The sequence below is a fragment of the Quercus suber genome, unplaced genomic scaffold (genome assembly GCF_002906115.3).
Source record: "Quercus suber isolate HL8 unplaced genomic scaffold, Cork oak 2.0 scaffold_51, whole genome shotgun sequence".
Taxonomy (NCBI): Eukaryota; Viridiplantae; Streptophyta; class Magnoliopsida; order Fagales; family Fagaceae; genus Quercus; species Quercus suber.
In genome coordinates, this window is record NW_027069516.1 from 1,875,091 (window position 1) to 1,887,558 (window position 12,468).

General features: G+C 36.7%; 1 protein-coding gene across 5 annotated transcripts in view; it reads right to left on the reverse strand.

Annotated features, from left to right (window-relative positions):
• LOC112018559 (two pore calcium channel protein 1A) overlaps positions 1–12,468 on the reverse strand; it is a 32,974-nt gene that overhangs the window by 16,703 nt on the left and 3,803 nt on the right. For all 5 annotated transcript variants that reach the window (XM_065771946.1, XM_065771945.1, XM_065771944.1 and 2 more), the window contains 6 exons: positions 11,869–11,964; positions 10,522–10,652; positions 7,556–7,616; positions 6,955–7,121; positions 3,215–3,320; positions 2,937–3,014 (listed from right to left, as the gene is read on the reverse strand). In XM_065771946.1, coding sequence (XP_065628018.1) covers positions 2,937–3,014; positions 3,215–3,320; positions 6,955–7,121; positions 7,556–7,616; positions 10,522–10,652; positions 11,869–11,964 — 639 coding nt within the window. The remainder of the gene's footprint in view (positions 1–2,936; positions 3,015–3,214; positions 3,321–6,954; positions 7,122–7,555; positions 7,617–10,521; positions 10,653–11,868; positions 11,965–12,468) is intronic.

The window sequence follows — 12,468 nt, forward strand, 5'->3', positions numbered from 1 at the left end:
CCCCCCCCCCCCACAAAATACACACATGAGGCAATAAGGGATCATGTTTCAAATCACTACTTTGCTGTGCTTGCTAAACTTGCTAGGCGTAGGAGCTCCCCAACCGCTCTTGGCATGACCCATTTAATCTCAAATAGTGAAAATTCCATATTCCTCATCTCTCTAGCAACAGGGCAATGTAGAAGTAAATGATCAGTAGTTTCCCCATCCCTCTTATACACATACAACACCAATCAATCACAACTATCCAATGCCTCTGCAAGTTATCAGTAGTTAAGATTTTCCCCAATACTGCTTCCCAAAGGAAGAAACTGACCTTTGTTAGCACTTAAGGTTTCCACAGATTCTTCCATGGAACAAACCATTGAGCTATGGAGTGTAAAACCATATAGGATCTAATTTCAAAAAGCCTCCAGTGAAAGGATTCTAGCATGAGCTTATCCACTCCACCTCATCTCAATAATTACAATTTACCCACCTGTGGTTTGCCTCTATTTCTATGTGCCTACCTGTGGTTTCAATTTTGACACTTTACCCACCTGAGGTTACTGCCGTTTATGCTCCGTAACCCACCTCTAATTTTTCCGTTACTCTAACAAGTTTCATCCAAAAATCCAACAAGAAATCAGATCAAACACACCTCTTCCACGTACTCTCACCTGAATCAAACAAGAAATTAGATGATGCTACAATGACACCCACTTAAATTTTCATTTCCATTTTCCGGATTGGTCACTCCTCACACAGTTCTCTCACACACACTCCTCACACACTTCTCCTCAGACACTTCTCTCACACACACTCCTCACACACTTCTCTCACACACACCTCGAAACTCATCCTTAAGCTCACCTCAGCTCCACCCCCACGCACCGACGACAGAGAGACGCAGCTCCACCCCACACTCCGTCGAAGGTCCGACATCCACCCACACTCCGACGCAGCTCTACCCCACACTCTGAAGCCAGTTCGGTGAGTTTTCTCCCTTTTCTTCTCTTCTTTCACCTCCGCCCACTCCATACCCACCTCCAACATCTCCTATCCATCGCCGGCGAAGCCAATCTATGGGTTTGGGTTTTGATTTGTGGAGGAGGAGGAGCATCACTGATTGGGGTCTGAGTGAATAGCGTGATGTGTAGGTTGCGATTTGGGATTTTTGGTGGTGGTCGATCTGAGATTTTGGGTTGTCACGGTGGACATCAGTGTGGGGTCGTGGTGTTGTGGGTGGACCTGGGTTCGTGGGGCCGTGGGTAGCTGCTCGCCGTGGGTCGGTCGTGGTGCTGTGGGTGGACCTGGGTTTGTGGGGCCGTGGGTAGCAGTAACCTCAGGTGGGTAAAGTGTCAAAATTGAAACCACGGGTAGGCACATAGAAATAGAGGCAAACCACAGGTGGGTAAATTGTAATTATCCCTAAAACCATATAGGATCTAATTTCAAAAAGCCTCCAGTGAAAGGATTCTAGCATGAGCTTATCCACTCCACCTCATCTCAATAATCCAGAATATACCATATCTATAAAGGATATAGAGTAGGAAGGTTGGATAAAGTGCCCTTTATCAAAGTAAGTCAGCCCCCCTTGAAAAGGTACATTCTTTTCCAACCAGCCAAACACCTCTCCATTACGCTATTCCACACAAATTTTTCTTTGAAATTGGAACCTATGACCAAAATATGTTATGGGAATTTAAGCTACCTTGCATCTCAAAATACTGGTCAAAGCTTCAATATCCGACACATCACCAGCTGGAACCAATTCGAATTTCCCCAAATTTATCTTCAATTCAAATATAACTTGAAACTACACAAAAATTGCTTTCAAGTGCCACAATTGCTCTGGATGAGCCCCAAACAAGATCAAAGTATCATCCGGAAATAGAAGATATGAGATCATTAATTGATTAGCAAAAAGATCACCAACTAAAAACCCCGATATGTAATTGCCTCCCCCCACTGTCTCCAACAACCTACTAAGCGCCTCCATCACAATGATGAACAGAAAAGGGGATAAAGGCACTCCCTGTCTCAGCCTGTGAGCTTTGAACAAAGCCACTTGGGATTCCATTCACAAGCATTGAAAAACAAACCAGGGAAAAATCCACTTCCTCCACCTAGAATCAAACCCACGTCGCTAAAGCATATACAAGAGGAAATTACAATGCACATGATTGTAGGCTTTCTCCAAATCTAACATGCACAAAACCCCAGGTATGCTGTACCTTATGTGACTATCTAAACATTCATTGGTAATCAATAGAGTCCAGAATCTGTCTCCCTCTTACAAAGGTATTTTGGGGTTCTAACACCCTCTTGTCTAGCACCATTTTCAACCTATTCAAGCAAGGATCTTATAAACCACAGTAATCAAACTAATAGATAGGAAATCCTTAATCTCCACCCGTGATTAATTACTTTTGTTCTACATGTGCAAGGCCTGCTCACTCCTTTACTACCGTCAGGCAGTAATTCATGCAAAGAAGGGTATTAGCGTTAATGTGTCTGACCATCCATGAGCTCAAATTAAATTGTTGGTCTGCTTCCTGATAGCAGCTAATTGTTTTCCACAACACTCCTTAAAATTATGTAAATTACATATAATCCAAGCCCTTGAACTTTATGATTCCAGGGATGTTATTTCAAAGAAGACACAAGACGAATATTATTTTCTTTTGTATTTAAGTAAGAATATATCTCCCTCTAGTTTGGAAGCAAAATTCCTTTTAAGATTTAAAGAGTACTATTAACTTATCAAAAAGGTATAAAGAGTACCATCTAAATAGGATTGTCTCAAAGTCAAAAACAAAGTACAGAGATGAAACTTTTAATCAAAGACATAAGCAAGACATATCATTCAAAAGAAGCAGATCAAGAAAATTGGAAAAGATTGTTGCTGAAGCATGCTTAGAGAAGATTTAGCCTGTAGAGACAACTGTTCTTACATTTTTATCTATGAGATTAAAAGCTTTCTCCAGGATTCGTCTCCTTGTAGAGTCCATCACAGAAACTTGTTTTGCAAGCTACAACAAATAAGAGATTTGAACATATGCATTTGTATTCTTTCTTGAGGAAACAAGAAGAAACTAAACATAGCTGTTTCTTGAACATTAAGTAGTAAAAAATATACCAGCAGCTGAAATGAATAGATGAACACAGATACAATAGCTGTGTCTTATTGTCCATGCTTAGAGGCAGCTTAAGAAGATGAAATAAACCATACCTGACCTTTGAAGCTGTCATATACAACAGCAAGAATCAAGCTGGTGACGAAGTAAACCCCCAAAAGGATGTAAAGAACAAAAAACAAACAAAACCAACGCGAAGCCCTTCAAGACAATATAAATTGATGATACATTAGATCAAGGTTTATACGTCATCAACAGAAATTTCAAGACTTCAAAATAGAGAAATACCATGGGGATGTGACATGGTTCCAACAAGTCCCCAGGAAATTACATAAATGTGGAAACAGAACAAGTAAAAGAAACAATAAAACTTCCGGAAATGCTAGGGGACTATAAGTGCTTTTAAAAGGGCAAAAGGGTGGGCAAATTACAGAAAGCCTTCTGACATTTTGAAGAGTAACAATGGCACATTTTACCATAATAAGACAGGACTTCCCTCAAGGTTTTGAAACAAATTCTGATACCCTCCAGGTTGTTGACCTACACTGACCAACCCGACTGCTGACTTTTATTATCTTAAATATGTACTAATCATTCTGCTCCTAGCCACATTTAATGAATTATGAAACTAAAATGGCAAAAAATGGACAAACAAATTCAGTGCAAGGCAAGTATACGGAATTTCCCCAAAGAAGGGTATAATCCTAAATTTAAAAAGTCCAAAAAAGCAGAAAAAGGATACCACATAAGGCAAACAGCCAATCAAACAAATTTTAAGTTTATACCAGGGAGGGGGAGCTTATATAGCTAGATACTCTCAAAAGTCTGGCTATTTCCTTCCTGCTAGAAACCCTACAAACAATATGGAAATAGCTTTCCAAGGAGTAGGACTTTAAAACACCCTTTATTACATGAACAAATAAAACTTAATGTAAAAATTAGTAAATGCAATCCATAAGAATATTTGACCTTCAAGATGGAAATTCTATTCTCAAACCCCTAAAAAGAGAGAAGTTATTACAATTTACATAGTTTCTCTGATGCCATGTGGTCAGCAATGGTTGATTGTGGGTAATACCATGAAAACCAAGATGTCAAGCTTAGGGTTAAAAATTAATAAACCCTAATACACATGTATCATTTATAGGGTTAACTCCACAATAGAAGATGACACAATCACCCATCCAACTTAAACAATATTACTCATAACAAGTTACTTATCAAAAAATAAAAAATATTTATTACACATAACAAGTGTCATATTCTGATTTTGTTTCAGCACTCCAATATTTGGAATTCTATAATAAAAATACTATTCCCTACCAAATCACTCAATTTTGTACTAGTGGAGCGACCTCAAGATGACCACCACAGTAACATTAGTAATAAAAAACCATAAACAACTACAAGATTCGAACCAGTTCAAGATTAGGTAACTTTACAAGACTAAATTCTTCAAGGAAAAACTGCCAGTGGTATCCTAAAATCTAATCTTTTGGCAGCTTAATGGGTTTCTCTCATGTTGCTTAGATTCTATACCATAATATTCACGTTGATGCCTAGGCACATCATTTAATTCTCAAATGATAATCACATGAAGAACACAATAAATGAAAAGATAAACAATCATGTAGTACTAAGGCTGCGTAAGTTTCTTCACTTGGAAAATGCTTAACATTCAAATTAGTATAACGAATGAAAGTTCTTAAAGTAAATAAACGCGTGAATTCAGATAAAAGGAAAATACACGACACAGGCAGCAACAAATTCAGGAAAATCCAAGTTCAGAGACCAAGAAATTCAGAAAGTTGGTTTACATTCAACACACGGCCATCTTTGGAATTACCTAGTTTGTAATTGTGTCCAGAGTTGTTGGAATAGGTTGTAACAGCAGACATGATTCTTATTCTAATGCTGTGATTCCTGTTTGGTTCAGTTTCCAGCTTAGTTTAGAGGTTTTTCCCCTTTATTATTTAGGAATGACATTATTTTACGAATTGATGACAATACTAAAGATTTTATACTCTGTCAACTATTCTGGCAGCTATTGATAGCAAAAGATCCTACAGTAATAAATCAACCAGTCATGCCATCACGAACAGAGTGTGCCACATGGAAGACCCTTGTACAATTAGATTGGGCTGTAGACAGTCATCTTTGCCAATGACTTACTTGGGACTGCCATTGGGTGCTAAATTCAAGGACAGGGCGATTTGGAACTCTATCTTAGAAAGAATGGAGCGAAGATTAACGAGTTGGAAGCGATTATACCTATCAAAAGGTGGTAAGATTACCTTAATCAAAAGCACTCTCTCAAGTTTGCCAACTTATTTCCTATCTCTCTTTCCTATTCCTGCGGATATTGCTATTCGTATTGAGAGGCTACAAAGAAATTTTCTTTGGGGTGGGATTGATGAGTCTCCTAAATTCCGACTAGTAAATTGGGCCCAGGTTTGTTCTCCATTGCAGTATGGTGGTTTGGGTATTAAAAATTTGAGAACCTTCAATCAAGCTTTGTTGGGGAAATGGTTGTGGAGATATGGAAGAGAGACAACCCATCTCTGGAGGCGGGTTATTGAGGCTAAATATGGGAATGATTGGGGAGGTTGGTGTACAAAAGAAGTCTCTAATCCTTATGGTGTTAGTCTTTGGAGAACCATCAGACAAGGCTGGCCAGCCTTTTCAAAATCCATTCATTTTGAGGTTGGTGTTGGTGATAGAATTAAATTTTGGCATCATGTGTGGTATGGGACTTGCACCCTCCGGGAGGCTTTTCCGGAACTCTATAATATTAGTTGTAATAAGGAGTCTTCTATTGCAGATGTTATGTCCTTTCCTAACCAAAGGCTTCACTGGGATCTTCTTTTTTCTAGAGCTCCCAAGATTGGGAAACAGAGCATTTTTACACTTTTCTTGATCTTATCAATTCAATGCCCCTTAATGGTGAAGGTCAGGACAAACTTTGCTGGAAACCAACTGGGAATAAGAATTTTAAAGTGAGTGAGTTCTATCTCTCTCTTTCCTCTACTCTAGACATTTCTTTCCCTTGGAAGCCTGTGTGGCGGTCTAAGGTCCCTACTAAGGTTGCTTTCTTCTCTTGGACTGCCTCCTTAGGTAAGATTTTGACTACTGAAAATTTATGGTATAAGGGTGTAGCCGTTGTAGATTGGTGCTATATGTGTAAAATGAGTGGGGAATCGGTGAATCATCTTCTTCTTCATTGTCCTATTGCTTATGAACTATGGTCTATGGTGTGGGCTCTATTTGGTCTTCAATGGGTTATGCCGAGTGGTGTCTTAGATTTATTTTCGAGTTGGCAAGGTTCATTTGGTGGGTGTCGGAGCATTGATTTATGGAGGGCTGTCCCTCATTGTGTCCTATGGTGTATTTGGCGAGAACGGAACTCAAGATGTTTCGAAGGAAAGGAACGGTCTATTCCAGAAATTAAATCTCTTCTTCTTCACACCTTGCTAGAGTGGAGTTCTTCCTTTAATCTCTTCTCTTGTTCTAATGTTTTAGAAATGCTAGATCTTTGTAATTTTTCTGTTTGATGTATTGTTTTCCTTGTACACCCCCAGTGTACTTGGGCTTTTTAATTAATAAAATTCCGTTATTTATCAAAAAAAAAAAAAAAAATAGATTGGACAACAAATTTTTTTTTTTTTTTTTAAATGACATATCAAAGAAGAGATTAACAGCTTCAAAATGATGCATTATTTTCATGCAAAGAACAGCAACAATTGGACATGTTCCAGTTCAGTAATAGTGAGCCAGAAATTGAACAACACTGCAAAAATATAAAAGGAAAAAAGGTATCTAAATCACTCCTACATACTTGTATGCTGGAGTCCAAACATCTGGATTGTTGGATGTGGTGAACAAAACAAACATCTGATACAGTGTGGTTCCATACGAAGTAAATACTGTTTTCCCTTGTTGGGTATCTTCAAACATGACATAGGCTAACCAACTGGAAAACAGAAGAAACAAAAGCCCTAAAGCCTGCAATTCAAGAAAAGCAGTCAGCAATAAGCATGAAAACTAAAAGCATAAAGCAGTATGTATTTTCACGACTAAGCAATGGATTAAAATGGAACAGATGCAAATGAAAGTGAACGACCCTCCCAGAGTCACAAGCAAAAAGTAAATTTTCTTGTAAGAAATTTTATTAGAGAGAGAAGACCTTCAAGTACAGATGAAATAGACAAGAGTCCACTAAAAAATTACATTGTAAGACTAACAACATCTATAAAATCTACAAAAGGAACAGAGTCTTGCCAATAGCAATTGACCACTCATATGGTAAAACTGATGTAGTCAAATTTGACACCATTGAATTTATGATTATTTATCTCTACAAATTGTTTATAAACTAGAAAAAATTGTAAACTCAACAACAGTAAAGATAATGTACAACAATAAGATAGTAAAGATACCATGACATTTAAGTAGGTGCTAAGCATTCCAGCTAGGATGTCGATGGTAGCTCGTAATTCCCTACAAACAAAAAAGAATGAGAAAACATCAAACTAATTTAACATAAGTTGTTCAACAGTTAAAAGTAAAGTACAAAGACATGCATGCACATCATGACATGTAACATGTATAGCTATCTACAATGATTATGCAAGTTCTGATCCCAAAAATTAGATGTTGCCAATGGTTTGTAGCTGCATTTAATTAATATTCTGGCCTTCAGACCATCAAGACTTAATTTATGGCCTCTGAGTATGTATCATAGGTCCCACTCCTTTTAATCAGGGAGTTCTCTATATTAAAGGTTTTTTTTACCCTTCACTGTCAGCATTGAGTGCATATCTCAAACTGAATAAGTCTTATACCTATTGGTAAGGTTCAAGTATGGGGCATGATATTGCCATAATGATTCTGGGAAAATTTGTCAGTTCATTTCACCCTAACAAGATACTTCTTTGCACTGGATTTTTTTTTTTTTTTTTTTTTTGGGGGGGGGGGGGGGGGGGGGGTGGGGGGGGGGGTTGTGTAGAGCTTTGCACTGAATTGATTATAAATGAAAACTTTATTCATTAGTACCAAAGAAACAAACTGTCTTAAAGCAAAGATACAGAACTAAAACTATCAGCAAATTCCATTTCACAGATTTTTCAGTTCAACAGAATAATGTCTTATGTTCAAAGTACAGTTTCAAAATTTTTATCATCTCAGCTCTAAAGATATGATGAATAATTTCTTGTGTATTATGGTTGTGTCTGCCCTTGAAGTTTCACCTAGCAGTCTTTTATTGATTATCACCTCACATGCATATATGTCCTAAGCAAAGACGGTCTTCAAATAAAACAACTTTATACAATTCCAAATCTTGCTCAATAAAGGAATAACCCTTACTCCATAGTTCATTTTTCATTTAACTGCTCTTAGGTCTTCTTGATTATAACTCCATTCACTTGAAGACTAGCAATGAATTTTTTTTCTTAAGAAGTGATAAAAATCTTAGTAGAAAAGGTAGAACAAGTACAAAATGGAGAAAAAATTAAATCCTCCTCAACAAATTACAACCAAAAAATTAAAAAAGAAAGAACAATGATATCTACCTATGATCAGCATCCAGTCATACAAGGATAATCCAAAAATGAATTATAAAGATGTTCCATTAAACTTGGAACCATGAAATGTAATGTTATTTCTCTCCCACCAAATTGTCCTAATAAGACAAAGTGAAACTACCACCCAAACTACACTTCTCAAATGGCAAAGAGATCTCCCTTTCCAACCCACAAACATCTATACTCATTGGGACCACCCATTGCATCGCGAATAGAGATAAAGCTAATGACCATTACCAATGTCCCACAAGAGATAAAGCTAATGACCACTATCTCAAGGGAAGCAACCTACCTATCAAAATTGCAATCAGTACTATCCACCAAGGCGTGGAGAGAGAGTGAGAAACAAATCTTCGGACACATGACCAGCCAAAAGCTCTTGAATTCCAAGGACTTGTAAAATGATAACATTCCCAATAATGGTCTCATGCTCACCCACCATCAAAGAAACCACCAAAAAAGAGACCACCATAAAATTCCTCAATCCCAGCTACAGGAGAGAGAATGAATGAAGAGGGAGGTTTTTTTTTTTTATGATAAGTAATTAAGATTTATTGATATAATAAAATAAAATAAAAGAGACACCCAGTACACAGGAAGTATACAGGGGTAAACAAATCAAGAACATAAATTACATGAATCAAGTAAATCAAGAATATAAGATAAGGATTTGTTTCCCAAAGCTGACAACCGGTCCAATAAGGTTCTAAAGATGAATAATTAGGCCTGGCAAGGATCTCTCTTTATCTTCAATGCAGGTGCTATTTCTTTCCCACCAAAGACACCACATCAAATAATGGGGAATGACCATCCATATATGTCCATTTCGATGACGACCAAACCAATCTTGCCAGGAAGCTAGGAGCTCAACAACAGACTTTGACATAACAAAAATTACTCCAAATAAGCCCAAAATCATAGACCATAGATCCTTAGCCACCAGACAATGAAGGAAGAGATGGTAAACAAATTCACCATTCACCTTGAAGAGGGAGATGTTAGAGGGAGAGAGACATCAAAAGGCATTTGAGGTCCATTAGCAGCTAGGTGAGGTGGAACTAAGTTAGCTATTTAATTGATTTGGCAACATTTGTGATGGCGGAATCATAACATGGTTAAAGAAAGGATATTCTCTTAGGAAGCCTAAGGCTAAGGCAAAGCCCAAGAATAAGTATCCATGGTAGTTAATTAAGTTTTTATATTTTATTTGGTTATTCCTGAGTCAAGGATATATGATCCCTGGACAGGGGATGTATATTATTAAAGATTGACATGATTATTAATTTTGGGAAGTCTTTGTCAAGGAAATTAGAGTCTTAGCATACTATAATATTTCTTGGAAAGTTCTAGAAGGTTCCTAGCTGTTTCTAGGGCTTCTAAAGCCTATTAATAGTTCTGGAATAAGTATAACACAGAATCAGCCTTAACAATAAGCTGACTGGCATTTTGAAAGAGCTTTTCACCTCCCATCTCTCTCTCCCTCCTCTTCTCTCTCTTCCTACATATATCATAAGTAGAGGAGTCACATTGTGCTATCACCTCATCTTCATTCTTTTCTTTCTTATTGTCCTCGTTCTCTTTCTTTTCTCACCATGAAAAATGGACTATCTTGATTTGTTGTTTTAGAGGACCCTACTGCAATTTTTTCATTTCAAAGCATAACTTTTTAAATGTACCTCGGGAAGTATAAGTTCATAAGACTTAACCTCTGCAAAATCAGTGTACGAGCCCATGTTTCCTTACATCTAAATTCTAGGCATGCACACACACACACACAAAGATACGAGTAATTAAAAAAAAGGGGTTTTATCACACAGTACCTAAAGTTCAGCATGAAAAACACAACTCTGATATATGGTGCAATTCTAAAAGGAAGATAATCAAAGCCCCCTGAAGACAAATAGAGAGCATAAACCAGTAGATCAGCAACCCAAATTAACAGCAAAGCCACCTGAAAAAAACAAAAATGGAAATTTCACAATCAGACTAAAGGAACAGAATATCACAACATTGAACTTTCAACAGATAAATCAGATATACATCAGCACCAGACTTTTTTCTTCTCTGGCCTACATATAAAAGGGCCAACATATGAATTGCATTATAAACTGTAAGATCATATGATCTCAAAGATACACTGTTTCTTATTCCGGTCCAATCATTGTGAACGCTGTTGATGTTTTTGTTGCTGCCACTACTCAAACTAATCCAAAAATTAATGGAAAGAAAATTTAGAAATCAAAAGGCTACATTTTACTTTCTATCAAGGATATTTCATTGCTTAAGACTTCTTTTCATTGTCAACAAAATATGCATTTTGATCTATTCACAGCTTGAATTATAGACCATTGTTTTGGGCCTTCATCCAAATCATAGAAAAAACAATATATAATTTTTTTATATATCAAAGGCAATTTCAGGCTGTCTTACATGGTCAATACTTTAACCTTGATCAAACCAACTCCTGCTAGGAACTCTTTCTCTTAGATCCACTTGCTAACCTTTTATTTTTTTTCAAACTACATTTAATATGCATTTATCATCAAGTAACTATCATATGAAGAAATCAGATTTTTTTTAGTAAGTAAAGATTTTACTGAAACAGGGCACACCTAGTACACCGGAACTGGAAGTATACAAAAGAAATGCAAAGAAAGTTATGATAAAAGTGCATAAAGGTGCAAAATGGTCACTCAAGAAGCAACATGTGCACTTAAAAAAATGCAACGAAAATAAGAATATGAACATGGATGAGAAGAATACAAGTAAGGATGAGGTTAAGTCATCTCAATATTAAGAACATATTCAATGAACCAAAATGCAACAACATCTAGAAGCATTTCAATGCAAACTAAAGGTGAAAGAAGATCAGAATGACAACCAAAGAGAAAATCCACTGAAGCAGCATGAAAAGATAAGTGGTTAATAATACAACTAAGAGAGCATCAACTAAATAAATAAAGAGGTCAATCTCATGAAAGATTTACTTTCCTTGGTGAACTTATCAGTTATTTGAGTCACAAATTTAAATACCTAGTACAAGATATATACAGAAGGTTCTGATTATCAAAAAAGGCTTCTTGGTAAAAATTAAAAACCAAGAAATCCCTTTCTTTCACTTTTTGGTAAGTCAGAAAATAACTACACGAGAAAGAATCAGGAAGTACCTTTAATCGATTAAGAAGACTTTCACAATAAAGACAGTACCCTTCATATGAAATTGGAAAGAAGGTATGTATCACAAGTATGAATAGAGATATGCCCTGCATAAAAAAGCAGAAACTAATGAAACTTGCAAAAGATTGTCTCTATAATACATCAAACCAAGGAAACTAGTGGTACAAAAAAACTAAGCTGAGATGCTCAAATAAACCTTAGGGATCTAGCAACACGCCCAAAATTAAACATTCAGTAGTTCGAGTACAAGATTTATGTACCACCTCAACACCATGTATCATTTCTAAGACTAACCAGACTATAAATAACATAAATCCTTGACATGCTATGTATTCAATCAACACCTTCTAACACTAGACCTAATATGATCGAATAACCGAAAAAGGCCCCCCTAGAAAACATCATTAACAGGTTATCAGTATTTGATAATGATCACCTACCCACAATCCAACATCCATTAACAAAGATACAACAAATGGCCATGCTCTTTATTTATTTTTTTCTTTTCTATGCTTAACCAAACTACAAACCCTTCTCATAATGGGTCAAACCTGAGACTTCTGATCAAAGAAGACAAACTAAGGATTTTG